Here is a 17185-nt window from a genome sequence, read left to right on the forward strand (position 1 = left end):
TAGCAGTCCCAGATCCCCTTAATGACAGTAAAATGGAGCAAAATCTCTATCAGACTTTCTCATTTTCCCATGGCCAGCAATTGAGTAACAGAACCTATCACACACTTGAGTAATGTCGCTAATATTCAGCCACTGTTGCAGCCCTTTGCTTTGATCTAGCATTGGTGTGGGTGGTCAGTATTTACAACTCAAAAAGTCTTGAATTTGAGACTGGCAGCACACTGAAACTGACTCCGAAATAGTTTTGACTTTCCTGTTGTAACCCTGGGTGACTTTTTTGTGCCCAATGAGCCTTTTATGAGAAAATTGCCAAGTAAATATCCTATCAGCTTTTCAGCTGATGAATAATGTACACAGTGAGTGATGGAGTGCTTTAAAAAAAAAACTGCTTCAGGGTTGTCCCTGCACATCAGCTGTCATCTGTGATGCAGGTGGTGGCCCAGGCGTGGGGGCTTACGGCAGCACACAGGTGCCCTTTTCACTCCCAGGCCAAAAATGACAAATTCAATAAACTCAAGACATCTCTCCACTGCACCTATGGAATCAAACACACCTGACAGGCGGCTGAAGGGCTTCTTCCTAGTCTCTCTGACATCCCATCCTGACAACTTCTCAGTATCGATAACTTGTAGAATATCCGTCTTACTAGCATGCTTTCACACTGTGAGAAAAAAATAAGAATATGTGTCAGAGGTTGTGTGACTTGAGGTAAGACTGTGATGAGGAAACTGAATCTCTGAGATGACATTAACAGAGAGTGTCCCCTACTGTGTGTGTGTTTAAGCCCCAGAGCAGACAGACCTGGCTTGGGTTACCAGCCGTAATTCTGATGGTGAAAGGGCCACAATCAGCCTACTTAATCTCAAAGCTGTTCTTTAAACCCAAAGAAAGACGATCTGTCTCTATTCTACTGTACAAAATAAGCGAACATGTGATTCATCTTAAAATGGAAATGTACATGAAATTAAATTTGCCTTTAGGGGCAGGGAGGACAACCCGTGACTGCAGGTTTTTCTGTGATAACAAAAAAGGTACTTGTACTTCGTCAAAAGACCCTGTCTCATAAACCTACCCTGACCTCAAAGAACAAACCTAGACATCACATTTTAAGGAATTAGCATCACAATACCCTAAATGTCTCCCCTGTAGTAAAAGCCCAGTAAAATGGCCTTGCAATTTTAGTGGTGATGATAAACTGGGAGACGCAGATAGCAGGCTCACTGAGCGTGAGACAAACCCTTACTGTATGTTCATTAGCATCCGTGAAGGTTCCCATCTGACGAAGAGGGAAACGGAGTACTGAGGCCGTTCTGCAAGCATGAGTGTCTTATTAAAGAAAGGGCCAGGGAGCCTCAAATTTGGCGAGGCTGGTCCACGAAGAGCTCCCACCTGTTTGTCTGGGCGCTCCTTTGACACAATAGGTCATGAAATGCAATATGGGCCTGTGCCTCTCTTTCTCACAACACAAAAGGCAAGGAGCGGATGAACTGCAAGATAAATGACCTTGACATTTGGAAAGTCTCCAGATTTCTGCACTATAAAAATAAACCATGCAAAGAAAAACTCCAAAGCCTCATGAGCCCTGAGTAGAACTTACACATGGGCAGAAGTAAAAGAGCTGCCTTTCAGCGGATTAAAGTTTCTACTTAAACATCTTGATTGCTTCGCTAGCAGTGGCAGTGTAAAAAAGCAGTGGCAGAATGGAAAACCCAGAGCTAAAAAGTTGTGCTCCATGTTTGTACCTTCAATATGGAGGTGTTCCAAACAGCTGTGCACATGCTGCAGACAGCCTCCACTTTCCACAGGAAGTATGATGAGAACCACAGGAAGATAAAAACAGCCTGGAATGGCTTGAGGGAAATGACAACACAAATTAGACATTTACAAACATACCAGGAAACAGAAAAAACACCCTTTTGGGAAATTAGGGAGACAAACAGAAGCACATTAAACAGTCAGTGGCGTATTACTTATTAATGATTTAGATTTGCTTTTTTTTTATTTCTACATCAATATTTGTAGGTGAACATAGGGGTATGTTGTTATAGACAGTAGGCCTCTGAGCAGGTCAGTCACCTGAGTGACAGCATGGACAGGTGTGGAGGTGCATCCGGGGAGAGTGAACCGCGGCTGCCTTACTATTGTTCTCAGTGGGTCTTTGATCTCACGTAGGCCAGAACCTCAGTGGGGAGTCCAGGCTGGGCCCCAGGCTACGGTTTGTATCGACTCAGCAGGGCTGACAGCACAAAGCGGAAGTGGGTGTGGGCGGGTGGGGACTCCAGCTTCCTAAGATCGCCTATGTGCAGCTTCAACTTAGCCTGACCTACACACTGAAGGGCGGTTGAGGGTACAGGAAAGAGAAACAACAGCTATTAAACAGATTTCAGTCCAACCACAAATTAAGAGTCAAAAATATATATTTTTTCTGACCTCTCATTTTACAATGAACGCATACATCAGATGATGCACAAAAACTTGCCATCAGCCATGGAGGTCATTCTTTTCTCTTCATGTTTTCCTGTTTTATCCACATTTATGTATTATGAAATAAAGATGTTTTCCAGGTAAAAATATAATTTCCATAATGACAACTCTGTTAAATATACACAAGTGTGCATGAAAAGATTTCTGACACAACCAGAAAACAAGTGAGTTTATTTTTGCAGTGTGACAGCTGTGCACACAGCCTTTACTTAAGCCAACCCTATAATGAACTTTCAAGTGTACAGTAAGTGGACAGGAGTGGCTTACAGCTAAAGAGAGTAATGTTTCTTTCCTGATGGTTCCCATCCTTGCCAGACTCTGCAGCAAAAAGTCATCAAGCCATTTAGCTTGAATAAGGAAAAAGAAAAATAACCATGAAACTAAAATAAAAACAAAAACAAACATTAGATGTAAAATAAATCCAAATGTGTGTGTACATGACTTTGTGTCTAGCTGTAGAATATGTGTTTACAGCATAATATTGTGTATATGTTCTCAGTAGCCTGAAAGCAAAGTCTCAATGTAGCGGCAGAGCAGTTGACTAGACTCACAGTAAATTGTGACAGTGAGCAGGGCAGACTGGGACAGCCCATCTTAGTCTTTAGCGATTGTGTTTCAGTGTGTTCGCCTGGCTCTCCCTGTGGTGCGGTGTGTTGTGGAGCAAAAAGCCACTGCTGGGAGCCACAGTGGAAGAGATCAATTGTACTCATTCCTGCCACCTGAGATTCAAGTGTTTCTGTAATACTGCACAGCTCAATCGATACTTAAGCAAGGAGCTGGGAACCAAGAGCACAGTCCATGCTTAGTGGTGGGATGACTCACACAGAGATAAAACATGTATTTACTCCTGTATATTTGTGCTCCCCAGCTGTGAGCAGTCTGCATGAAAAATAAGCCAAATGACTCATCAGGCCTTTATTTATTTATTTATTTATTGTGTTTCCATTATTTTATTATTCAAATATTTATAATTTTATGATTTAATTTTGCAGCACATAGTTTAGTATTATTAATGTTATCATTTGGAAATTATTTTTTTTATGAAATCAATTAGATTATCATTTAGAATGTAATAATAATAATAATGATAATAATAATTTTCCTAAGTAGAAATACACCATATTTAAAATAGTACATGCAAACGAAGAATTTGTCATAATTAAGCAAGAATGTGGGAATGTTTTATTTTTCTTTTTGTTCTTTGAAGGAATCTCTCAGGAAGCCGATTTACTGCACAAACAGAGCTCAGGGGAACAGATGTGACTGTTAAAAAGAAAACAGGCACTGTGGGTAAGGATCATTTAGCTTCAACGTCTCGAAATCTAAAACGTAAATATTGGGGATTTCGGCTTTGTAAAGAGGAGGGGAGCGCGCCGAGGATGCTGGACAGAAATTAACAGATCCTGCATTGCAGGATGTGCAACGATGTGTTAAATTAAATGCAGCTGTTGAAATACAAAAGGGGAACATTTTTCACTTTGAATAAAAAATGCAACGCAAACGCCTTTAAAGTCGTCAACTGTATCCGGATAACCGAGCGATCGTCTTGACAACCTTCTTTGGAAAGCACTAACTAGCTCGTCGCTTTCTTAATACAAGTTCTATTTTCAACTGAAGACGACGTAGAAGAAAAATAACGCCAACTGCGCATCGGACACCTCCTGCTTAACTATCTGCTCCGGACACACCATCCTTTTACCCGCTGCGACGCGCTTCTTTCTTTCTTTCTTTCTTTCTTTCTTTCTTTCTTTCTTTCTTTCTTTTAAACCCTTTGTAAATAAATTGCAGAAGGGGGCCTTTTCCTTTCCACGGATACGCTTTGAATTTATCCGATTCTGTGGAACAGTCATTAATTGGAGATCTGGAGAACTAGCTATAGAAACTACGATGTTCAAACAGTGTTCATTTTAAATTAAAGAGCAGGAAAACTCACACCATCAGCACCCAAGCCTCCGTTTCTGTAGTTTGTGCACGGAAGTGTGGAGGCTGCACGTGAACACAAATTCTTTAAAAGAAACAAAAGTTGCTTATTTAATTTATTTTTTATTTCTGCTTTTTTTCTTATGTATAGTTGTTAGTAAATGTAAAGAGACGGTATTTTTAAAATGAGGAAATAAAAGCACACAAACACACAATGTTTCTTTTGGAAAACTGATGTATTTGATTATTAGAGTAAAGAATTACAGTATCTTAGTTGTTAGTAGGTATTAAAGTGTAGAGAAACTGGACCCATAAAGATCTTCCAACTTTCCAAGAAAGTGCATGTAACAGTCCGAAGGTTGTCAAACCCGATATATATTTATACTTATAAAAACACTATCATTTTGTCCCCTGGCCGTGATGGACTTCTTGTGAGAGCTTTATGTACATTTTCTTGCAAGGGAGCTTGTATTTCCACATCTGAACATATTTACAGAAGCTTCAACACATAACTTTGCACTTGATGTCAGTGAGGATGCTGGGACATAGCAGCAATGTGGAAATCCAGCTCAGATACTAAAAGTGATCCTTCCAATTTGATTAGCTGTCTCAGTTCCAAAATCCAGGAAACAGGCCAGACTGAATGTTCCTCTATTTGTAACCGTCTTGCTCTCAACAACAATAAAATATGAGCAACAGAAGATAGAAGAAAAAAAATGGAAGTAAACAAAAAAAGTAGAAAGTACAATACAGAGACTGTAACGAGAAAACAAATTAACACTAAATAAACCCTTGAAATGTAGCAAACTTCAATGTTTTGTCTTCATTAAATAAGATAAAGGTAAATAATAATCGGAAAGAAAGGAACTACAACATCATTTAGTCCCTTGCCTGAATTTCATTGTTTTGTCTTGATGAGGCGGGGTGGGGGGGATTCATGAACACACAGATGTTAGACCATCTACAGAAGATCAGTGTACATTATTTACAGCAAGTCTGTTCGCTTATTACAGGGCTAATGCATCACATGAACATAGACAGTTCAATTATAGCTACTACAGACAGAAAATAACTTAATGCCAAGGTAAGGTTATCTAACCAGATATTCTAAGTTTCAAAAGCACATTTTTAAAGCACCCATTGTGGCTTTAAAATAAACAAAACCTAATTGTTAATGCTTCCACTTGGTTTCAAGCAAGGTTATAATCACTAATAAATAAGCTCCTTAAAACTATAACATGTACATTGTACAAAAAAAGCAACTTGTCTTCACACTCATGTTCGTAAAGATTCAATGGCGAGCAAAGCAGTTCAGCTGATTTTATCCCTGTCTTGTTCTCTTCCTCTGTCTGTGTCTACATATGTGTACAGTATGCCTTTAGGCATCTTTATGTGTCTGTGCCCAGTTGAGGACATATACTAATTGGTGGCAATTTCTTTATTGTCCTCCATGAAGCGTGTGAACCGGAAGTGGGCCCCATTCTCTGTGTTGGCCATTTTCTCCAGACCAGCCAGAGCAGCATTGGGCTCCGTGTTGTGTAGCTTATCAAGGCTGCCTGTCAGGCCACCTATGGGAGAGCTGCCCCCATTTCCGACACCACCTGACATGGGTGGGATGCCTCCGTTCTGGATGACAGAGATTTCATTTGTCTTCATTGCGAGACCATTGGAGAAGGCCGCAGCATACTGATTCCAGAAACTGGTCGGGTCTCCGTTGCTTGCCCTTGATGCCATGTCCTTCTGGAAGATCTCGGGAAACTTGACTGGGTTGGTGCCAAGGAAGGCCATCGGGCCATCTACGGAGAGCCTGCGGCCACGTCTGGCAGGAGCGCTGTTCCACATGTGGGTGCCCATGTGAACCTACACAGACGGAGAGGGAGAAGAACAAAAGAGAGGAGGTGAGAGACAGAGCAATGAGCGGGATGAAAACTAGTGATGTTTACAAACTTGGCCACAAGAGCTGCACATGAGATGATGCAATGGAAAAAATAATAATAATGCTTGAGTGTGAATTAAAATAGCTTCACACCCTGAGTGCAGCAGATCAGTTAGCTGCCTATGCTATGAGAAGTACAAACACTGTGTAAACATCTTTTGGCAAGACTGATACATGCTGTTTAATCTGAACTTTAATTTGCTCATCTCACAAGGGGACCGCACGGCTGAAGCAAAAATTGCACTGTCCAGTTTCATTGCCCCAGCCAGTATTACATGTGACATTTCACCTCTGCCCATACCCTTTCTAAGAACAAGACAACATTCTGCTTGGACATTTTTGAAACACTGCTCCAAAAATAATTGTATTTTAATGTGGCTCATATACAATAGTTTACACAAAGTTTATGAGCCTTTTTTAAAATAAACCATACCACTGTGAGATATCGCTGTAAGTCTAGTATCATCCAACAGACTGAGCTTGATTCAGTAAATCTTTTAGAAATAAAAACAAACAAACAAACAAAAAAAAACATATGCCCTTATTTCTCCACTAGGAATTGGAGATTGAGACATTCAAAAATAACTAACATAATTGTAAATTAAGGCCACATAATCCCCCAAAATCCTAAAGATCACTAAGCAGATCTTTTTCTTGATGATTTAAGCCTGTGACATTTTTTACAGAATCCGTTATGGAAAAATACAGACTGACTTACTCACAGTGATTATACCTGATAATTAATTGTGTGCACTGGATCATTCTTAGCTGATCACATGCTGGAATTTCTCTCCAATAATTATATTACATGCATGATTCAGCTTTTCCATTTTTTTTTCTCTAAGAGCAGTTCCTTTCATTAATTATACCACATTACCACATCTTGATGCCTAATGCACTGACATGCCATATAAAATTAAATAGTAACCCTGAGACTCGTTTTTCATGAACATTCTCACGCACATACTTTTAGGAGGCAAATAGTTTGCTGGGTGTTTCGACATTTACCTTGAGGTTTCCTTTGGTGGTAAAAGCTCGGCCGCAGATGCTGCAGGCAAAGGGTTTCTCCCCTGTGTGGGTTCTCTCGTGGATCTGCAGAGCACTGGCGGAGGAGAAACACTTTGCGCAGGTATGGCAGAAGTGTTGCTTGGGAGTCCTGCGTGGTGGAGCAGTGGAAAGCACTGGGGATGTTGAGGCAGATGAGGTGACCAAGCCAGGGGGTACCTCCTTGTTTTCCGGATGAAGGTTATGAAGGAAACCATTGACTTCTGGTTTGCTTAGAGAACCGACAGATAGAAGAGAAGGAGTTGGGCTGGAGGACAGGCTGGTATTTGATGGCTCAAATAGCTGTGAGGGCAAGTCTCGCATTTGATGTGTTAGCATATGCTGCTTGAGATTGCCCTTGGTGGAGAAACCCCTGTTACATGCCGTGCAAATAAATGGTCTTTCTTTGGTATGGCTTCGATAGTGAATGTCCAAGGCACTCTGACAAGCAAAGGTCTTCCCACAGATGTCACAGGATGTATTCTTGATGGTGCTACGCTCACGGAAGGGGAAAATCATGCCCAAAGGGTCTTTTGGTGAACTGACAGATGTCAGGTCCAGGGCTCCAAGGTTGGAGGGATGTGAGTGCAAGAGGCTTATACTGGTGGGGTCTGAAGATAAGGCCCTTTGGTGCCTTTCTTCGAGGCTCGGGGATTTGTGTGGTTGTGGCTGCATGCTAGTGGGTGATGGCGCCTGCATGGAGGAGGTAGATTCTGACACCGCTGGACTCCCGGCGCTTTGGCTTTCAACATCACCTCCCAGAGATGAGGAGTCATTGGTGAGACAGTCACCTTCAATTAAGCCATTTGCAATAGCCTTCATCTGGATCACATTATGTTCCTGCATTTCATTATTATATTCTTGGCCATTCCTCTCTTGCCCTTCCTGGGTAGCCATTTCAGGGGGAGCTGGGGAGTTACATAGACTGTCATGGGAAGCATCAGCAGATCTGGGTGTATCTGGCACACTGCTGTCTGGACCCTCTTCCATTCCTTCAGTGTTGTCATCAGAAAAGTTGTCAAGATCATCAAAGTTTCTCTCTTCAAATGAGCCAGTATCAGAAGCCATGGACTCTGGATAACTCTCTGGCAGAGGGGTGTTGGGGATCTGCCCACCCATATGCATACGGATATGTTGCTGTAGAACGACAGCATTCGTGAACTTCTTCTGACAAATGGGACAGGAGTGTTGAACTCTAAGAGGAGGCATGGCCCTATGAACACTGTAGTGGGTTTTAAGATTTCCCTTGGTGGTAAATGCCCTGCCACAGATTTTACACTTGAAGGGCCGTTCCCCAGTGTGAGTGCGATAGTGCATTTTCAGTGCACTTTGGCAGCTCAGCACCCGGTGGCAAATGACACATTCATTTGGGTCTTTCACCTTTCTATCAATGTTCTCCACAAGTTGTTGTAACTTGGATGTCTCCGATCCCTGGAGAGGATCCAGAATGCCTACAAAAGGGAACTTAGCCTTGAACTGATCAGACATAAGGGGCATGAGTGGGTTGGTCATCATGGGTGGGCTGGTAGAAGTCGTATACTCTGCAATGCTTTCTGATGCACAACTCACATTTGTCATGAGACCCAAAGTCTTGCTGCCTTCGTCAGTTTTTCCATTTGAGGTAGGCAGTGTTGCACCTTCACCCTCTTCAGATACACCATCATTACTTTTAGCTGAAGGCTCAGTGGCACCTGAGTCACTCTTTGCAGTAACAGAAAGACTAGTTATGGCTATTGAATGATCTTCCTTTTTGATGAAATGTGGCAGGCTTGGCATGGTTGGTGGTAGCAGCATGCCGACTGATGATGTCAGAGTAGGCAAAACTGGTTTACTGTCAAGCCAGCTGGTCACAGGTTTCTCAGGTGGTATAGACATGCCGTATGGAATGCCAGTGCTTGTTGGTATGTTGTCTAAATGCTCAGGAACAGGGTAGGGGTTCATCTGGATATGAGGGTATTTTTCTTTATGACGCTGAAAATGCACCTTCAGGTTACCACGAGTGGAGAACCGGTTGCCACAGATATTACACTTGTAGGGTCTCTCACCAGTATGTGAGCGCAGGTGAATTTGCAAGGCACTGTCGCTCCCAAACACCTTGCCACAAAACCTGCACTTATGTTTGAAGAAAGCATCATCAGAGCTGCTCTTATGCTCAAATGAACTGACATTTGGCGGCTTGTCTTTTCTCTGCTGGGCCAAAGCTGCTAAAGAGTTGAGGTCCTCTACAGTGGTGCCAACACTGGACAGAGAACTGGAGAACATGGGATTTCCAGGTGGGGGTTGAGGTAGAAGGGGATTCACGGCCGAGCTTAACAAGCTACCTATTCCAAATGCTGGCGTCGATGACTTTGCTAGTGAGGAGCTGCTTAGTTGAGAATGAAGGCTACTCATAGGAGTGGGCCTTTTGTCAGAGGATTGGGGATTGATTGTTGATGGCCCCAGTGTGGTAATGCTCTGAGATGTCTCACTGCTGCTTGGGTTGGACTGAGGTAGCTGTGCTGCTGCAGCCAGCTGCTTTATGCTGCTAATACTGGCCGACTGGCTGGCCAGGTTCTGTGCTAGGCCTGCGGCTGCCGCCAGCTGTTGAGAGAGATGTGAGCTGAGTGTGGTCAGGGGGCTGGCAGCTGGCCCCATTGTGCCGGGAGCAGAAGTTGGAGGTACCTGTATTTCTGGTGATTGGGAGGCTAGTAGCAGTATCTGATGGCGAATCTGTTCAATAAGCTGAAGCTGGTGGATCTGTTGCTGTTGCAGGGCTAAGAGCTGCTCCATTAGTGCTGGCACGGCCACCCTTGGTCCTCCAGTCGAACGGGCTTCTTGGGAGAATTGGGCCACAGCCACTTTGGTGCTCTGCAGATTTTCAATTATGACATTGCTGTTGATCATGGAGAAGTTCCCCAGTTCAGTTAGGTTACTGAGCTGAGGTAGTGAGGCAGAGATAGCTGAAGTACCTACTGCGGGGCCAGAGGTGCCTCTATCAGCATGGCTGCTGACTGTATTAATGGGGCTTCCGCTCTCTGTATGACTGCCGTCCTCTTCGTGACCACTGCTCATTCCGGAAACGTCCACGTCCATGGATTCGTCTTTTTCAAGAGTGTTAGGCTCCAAAAGGTCACTGCCCTCTGTTTGATCAGTGTTATTAGCTGTGTCATTCATCTGGTCATCGGGATTATGAGGAGGAGACCCAGGCGAGAAAGTTCCGACAGGGGAGGCAGGATTTTCATTCACTATCAGAACTAACTGATTCTTAGTGCAATTCTTCTGGTGTTCCTCAAGATCTGATAGTTCAAAGAACTCAGCACAACATCTGCTACAGACATGGGCATCTGACTCCTTGCAGGGGGGGTCCTCGGAGCAAAGTTCTGTGTCCCCTGAAAAAGAGGAAACAGAGGATTAGCGATTAGAAATGTTTTGCAGCTGAAGAAGCAGATTTATCTTCTTGAATTCAATTGTTGTTAATCTTAAGTTAATCAGTTTTAACACCTATCCTTCTGATGTGTTCACGAAAAAAGATTAAAAGGCAACAGTAAGCTGGCAGAAATGAGGAAAGACCTTATTCAATGTAGTGGCCTCTGAAACATGATAAGAGGGGATACAAAATCAATGGGAACTACTCAAATATTGGTTAAAAGTGATCTTTGAAGATGTACATCTGGGTTTCATCAGGCCAACCAAAGGTAATCATTTTCTCTAGATAATCCATCAAAATATAGAATAGAGTGAAGTCAGGATCATTGGGTCTTAATGAAATTTCATAGAAAAGCATTGATTTCCTATATTCCATGCCCTTCAAAGTCTACTTGTCCACTCGGTGCAAATCAAGCATTTGAAGGACTTATTAGACTTTCAATTTGCTGTCAACTTTGCTCATTTTCAGCCAACTACAGGCATCTTGGACAGGTTATCTATGTCACTAAACTAATTTGTATCCACTCAGCCTGCAATCACAGTGAGACAAGAACAACAGAGCCTGTGGCACCACATCTACTGCATATACACAAGAAAGCAAAAACAAAGAGGAAGAAATTCAAGAAAGAAGTTTAAGGTAAACAGTTACTCAGTTGATAACCAAAAAACATGAAACAAATCTGCCATCTATTACAAGAATAAAAATATTTATTATTCTTAAGACTTTTGTTTAAGTATTGTCCAATAAACCCAAAAGTTAAATCCAAGAAAGGACAGTTATCGGTGAATTCATTTAAGGAAAAAAAAATGCCTGAAAGGGATTAAATAAATAAATAAATACTTGGTCAACGCTAAAGAGCAGTGTGGCATATGAGAACGCATGCATCACAAACTTGCCAAAACTAAGAAGGCAGACACACCAGTTCATAGAACAAGCATAACAGAAACTTCTCTTGTTACTTAGACAAAAATTCTAAAGTAACGACCACATTCCAAATGCGCACTGAAATAGGTTTTGAAATTTTCCATTTTAATAAACAGGACGAGTCAGGGAATGAAAAGGCAAGACGACACCCTGCCCCCAGAGCCACTGCTGTGCTCCAGACTTTCCTTATTCATTTCCCTCTTTGTCACACTAAAATCTCGCTATTTAGCATACAAGTTGATTTACAAATTGCATTTCTCTATGAATCCCTTTCATTGTGCCTCTGGCCCCTCAACACTTTCATCAGGGCCAAGAATTCATTTGCAAATGAAACCCAGAGAAGTGCAGCCCTGCCCCACAGAGAGACAGGATGCCTTCCCATTGTTCACACAGCATGGGAGCGGCGGGGATCGTCGGCACAGCCTGGCCCTGCTCATCTCAGTCGACTCAAAGCAGATCCTGTTTAATTCAGGGATTATCTCCCTCAATGTTTCTCCGCTCAGAGACATCAGCTAACGCAAAGTTGCCATGACAGTAAACCCCGGCCCTCACACCACCAAACCATGCAAACAGGGAAGACTCAACTTTAATGATAACTTTTCATGTTAAATCCCCCCCCCCCCCCCCCCCCAATTCCACCCACCCGTCTACCTACACCCCAAGCGTTAATTTTGAAAAAATGTGTTTGATTCATAGTGTGAGAAATGTGAGGATTAAATAAACACCTTTTCTCTTTTCTCAAGGTTCACTGTACACAAATTAGTGTGAAGAAAATCAAATCATATGAAAATGAGCAGGATGAAAATAGAAGAATATAGAAAAAACAAAAACTTTTGCCTGACTTTTGGAAGATGCAGAGTTATTCATAAAAAATAAAATACCTGAGTTTTCACTGTGTGTGTGTCTGTGTGTGCAAATCTACACACAGCAGAGAAAAAGCTCTACAGTGGAATTTAATTAATTCACTATTTAACTCACAAACATAATAAGTGTGTTTCTTTAATTGAATAAATCCTAACAAATACTAAAACATTATTTTCTGTACAGTGCATTTTCAAAAATTGTGCACTTTCAAATTATTTAAACTTATCAAACAAATGCCACAATAAAACAAATGCATGGATAAAATACAACTATCGCTAGAATATAAAATTACACTAAAAAAGACAGCAAAGACAGATGAGCTTTCCCCCAAAATGTACATTTCTATACTCTAACTAAGGAACTGCTAAGACTCGTCATCAAATTGCAATGCAGCAAGGGACATTGTCGTCTTCCGAACTCTATCACAAGTTTAAGGAAAGCCAATGGTAAAAATGCCTTTACGGCTGTACAGTGTAAGAATCATTTCACCACCAACTGCATATGACTTTTTACACTGCCAAAATATGTCTTTACTTGATGACCGAAAAAGGATCAAAACTGAATTAATGCATCACTACAAATCCACTGTCCACATAAGACTAGGAGCAAACAGCGCAGATGCTAGCATTAGGCTTAATTCCTAAAATAGCAAGGATTAACTTCAAATTACAATTAAGATAAAGTCAAGCTGGTATGAAGAAAGACTGTAAACTTCGATAGAATGTCTATCAATAGCACAATGTAAGTAGTGAGCAGAGCTAAAGGGCGTTAAGGCAGACAGCAAGAGGACGGAGCCTCAAAGAGATTGACCAAAAATCTGAATATGAGAGACAAGAAAGTAAGGATTAGTCAAAAAAGTTGGAGAGCTTTGAGAGATCCTACATTATTTTTTCGCAGGGGGCCTCTGTGAGCGTCTTGACACTTGTAACTTCAGGAGGGTTTCTGCTCACATCTTCTCCAGCCCTCAGGACTCATCCCACTGAACACTAGATGGGGTTCCACTAAAGCTGCCGTGGTCCAGGACAAGATTCAAATCTCAGAAGCTCTGCCCCGGTGACATGGTTAAAGCTTAAGGGGAGGGAAAAAGGCAAAGCAAGTCCTTCAGGCTACACCTAAACTCACACCACATAAACAATGGCAAAATGACAAGCGAGGCACTCTGTGTTTGCAGGGAGAAACAGCGCAAAAGGGGGCTGCCCTGCCAATCTCTCCTCTAGGGGGGCCACTCTGATAGGGCATAAGGGGATGGTCACAACATTGATAAGGCCCCACAGTCAAACACACTCTTAAATAAAAAAGCTGAGGCCTTGCTGGGCTGCCTGCAGCTCTCATCAGCAGGGTCAATGGCAAGGCAGAGAGGAACACAGTGAGCCCTGAACTCTGATCACCTCCAAACAGAGGGACGCTGGCAAAGGTTAAAACAGCTCAACATCCCACCCTCTGTGGCTCTCACTCCGACCTCCCAGTAACTACAGCCCTGAGCATCACTGATATTCAGCTACAAATACAATGACTTTCTGTTTCCCTTTCTGCTACCAGAACACTCTAGAAAGACACACAACTCATTTATAATGAGCACTGCTTCAGCTAAATAATCCCAAACTTAAAGACAACATGGTCATACTCTTATAATTACATACACAAGACACTTGCAACTATTTTAGCATATGGCCTAGACATAATTAGGAATTTTTGCATTCTGCAGATGGGTTGTTGAAACAAGTGACTTTCCCTCACTCCCCTTTATTAGATTTAAAGGAAATTTAGGGGAAAGAAACAGCACTCAGGGATAGACAAGGTTTTGCATTAATCATCAAGTTCCTAAAATCACGTGAAACAGCGTTTCAATGCGTGACTTTCTCCCGAAAGGAATATTTATTTTAAATATTTATTTGAAATGCACATGCTTTTCAGGTTGTGCTAAACACAGTGTGCTGCACAGATTTTTTTATTTCCTCGCATGAAATCTGTAGGCCATTTTTCTAAAAATTTAAATCAAAAGATGTATTTATTTTTAAATTGCAGAAAGTATAAATTTTGTGCGGCAAAATTCGATCACACTGCGCCGAATAACAAAGTCGGGGCTTCTTTCCATTTATGAACATTTATGAAATTACTTAAAATATTAATGGATATTTTTTTCCTCCTAATGAACGCATGACTGAAAAGTCGGTCAACAAAAATACACGCTGCAACGTCCTGTAGCGAAATGAAAGCTTTATTTATAACTATTCTACAGTGATCTGAAACGCAGTTTTATTAGTGTCTTGTTTGGCTCGAGTATTCCCCTTTTCTACAAAAACAAAGCAGCTTGCAATTAATTATAACTTTACTGGCTTATGTTGGCCTCTGAAACTCTGAGAGCTCATGCAAAGTCCTGAAAGCCACTTTGTACAAACTCATTTCACATTTTAGGCACCACATTTCTAACAAAGCATTCTTACTGCAGTTTTTTCAAAGGTGTAAGATGGTCGCATTGGCTACAAGTCCGCAAGTTAAAATTAGGAAATCGGTTTATCTATATCGACATGAAACTATCTTTTGGACGAATCGGTTGTGTATTTGTGGAGACAGAATGGCCGAGACAAAACTTCAGTTTCCCAAATATTTGTTTTCTTCTTCTTCTTCTTTTTTATAAGAAAAAAAAATTGCCTAAAGACGGGTAAACTAAAGAGACCGTCACAGGAGGAACTGGGAAAGATGTTTGTTCATTAACGTTCTCCGGCGCACTCTGTCCTCCTTTCATCTTACTTAAAAAAAAAGAGTAACAAGCCATGGCGTAGACTGTTGATATATTTTCATAAAAGAAGGAGATATCTGTACGAGTTTGCAGCGCAAAGTTGAAGCACACGGAATACGGTATTTGTCGGTCCGGGACCAAAGAAAAGTTGGGAGTCCCGACAGGGGCGACAGGGTGGTCGATGTCGAGGCAAGACGCCGACCGCTGAACGCAGGGAAGCCTGAGTGCGAGCGGAGCGATTATTTATTTATTTAAAACGCGCTAAAGTTAAGATTAAAAACTTTTGAAACTTTTAAGTCACACCGAGCTCAAACCCAAAGAAAACGCACCATATCTGTGTTCTCATATTTCACTTATTAACCGCCTAGAACTGAGTTTTAACCTCTGATAATAAAATAATCAGCGCAGAAATGTCAAGTTACCCCAAATTGTTCTTGGTACTTGAATAATGGGAAATTCGTGGAAAATCGGTGCATCAACTTTTGTTAAAAGTCGACCATACTTTCATCAAGAAGTCACTTGAATTTGTAAAGAAATCAACAAAAAACTAACAGCATAAACTCCAATTCAAAGTCTTCCTTAACAGTGAGAGTTGACCGCGGACACAATAAAAACATCGCTTAAAAGAAAGAAAAATTCACGGTGATTGCATAAAAGGAGCGTTGGGTTACTTGGACTCACCATTGTGCTCCGATAAAGGCAGATGAGGGTCGGATTGGAAGTGTTGAGGCTTCGCTTGCTTCCTCCGCGACATGCTGGCTGGCACATCAGCAGGCAAAGAATAAAAAAATGACTACAAAACCTTCTAAAAAATTACGTAAATCGAGAACATCCACCGCGCATGTGCCCCGTTATGATTATCAATAATGCTCTGCGATTAATCATACGGGGGCTTCTTTGAAAGGCGATTGGCACCTTGCCAGCCCCCCTCCTATTCAAATGAAGTCTCTTTAATCAATTAGCTCCTGATTTGCTGGGGACTGTTGTCTCTCTCTCAGCTCCCACCCAATGAGTTGATCCGTATGAGGAAGAAAGGCTGGGTTTTCCAAACTCCCTTTAGATACGGTTTAACCCCTTCTGTTAGCCAAGTCAAGGCTTATCTTGACTACTACAGGGGAATGTCAGCGTCTCGAGTCCATGCCCGCGACAGTATCTTTCAGTCTTTTGCAGTCATCACAGTTTATTTTCTTTCTTTTTTCCTTTTCCCCTGTTGATGTGGATTGACGGGACGCTCGCAACTCAAACCTTCACGATCTCCAACCAACTTTAATTTCACTACAACTCGGTAGTCCGTTCTCCACTCTTGCGTAAAGATCGCTGTAATACAGCTCTTGTTGTGTGCACACCGACACCTACTTTCTGAAGAGTTTGAAGCGAAGCTCCCGGTGCGGTAAAACGCAACGTCTCGCCAGCATGTTCCGTGCGTAAATGGCACCGTTACGCGTTCCCAAAAGTCCAGAGTGAGATCCGACGTCCCAATCACTTTGATTTGATTATTATTAGCAGAAAGAGGGGTTACTTACTAACACGTTTTCATCACACACTGCGTTCCGCGAATAAACAAACTTTGAGGGCCCGTGCGGCAGTGGGACAAATGTGGAGCCCGGCCCATCGAGGATCTGATTGGTCATCGGGCTATTCAGTCACGTTACCATTCACCTCCACCTCCCTCTCCCTCGCTCCCGCTCTCTCTCTTTCTCTCTGATTGAGCACAGCAGAGCCAAACGGTTTGTGCGCGCCGGGATGATCAGTGGTAAAGAGCGGAGAGACAGAAGTCTGTTCATCTGAATGGGGATAAATTAAGCTTTTAAATTCTTCCCCAAACACTTTTTTAACGAATGCTTGCCTCATATCCATGTCACGCGGA

At 42.1% G+C, this 17185-nt stretch overlaps 1 protein-coding gene across 1 annotated transcript; it reads right to left on the reverse strand.

The window, feature by feature from the left end:
- Positions 1–4621: 4621 nt before the first annotated feature.
- Positions 4622–16916, reverse strand: sall1a (spalt-like transcription factor 1a). The gene is made up of 3 exons (XM_082521696.1): positions 16000–16916; positions 7349–10752; positions 4622–6264 (listed from the first exon to the last, which is right to left on the reverse strand). Exons 1-3 carry the CDS (start codon positions 16070–16072, stop codon positions 5824–5826), a joined length of 3918 nt encoding a protein of 1305 aa, XP_082377822.1. The 5' UTR covers positions 16073–16916; the 3' UTR covers positions 4622–5823.
- Between the last annotated feature and the right edge of the window lie 269 nt (positions 16917–17185).

This window comes from Aulonocara stuartgranti, assembly GCF_965226115.1.
Source record: "Aulonocara stuartgranti genome assembly, chromosome: 1".
Taxonomy (NCBI): Eukaryota; Metazoa; Chordata; class Actinopteri; order Cichliformes; family Cichlidae; genus Aulonocara; species Aulonocara stuartgranti.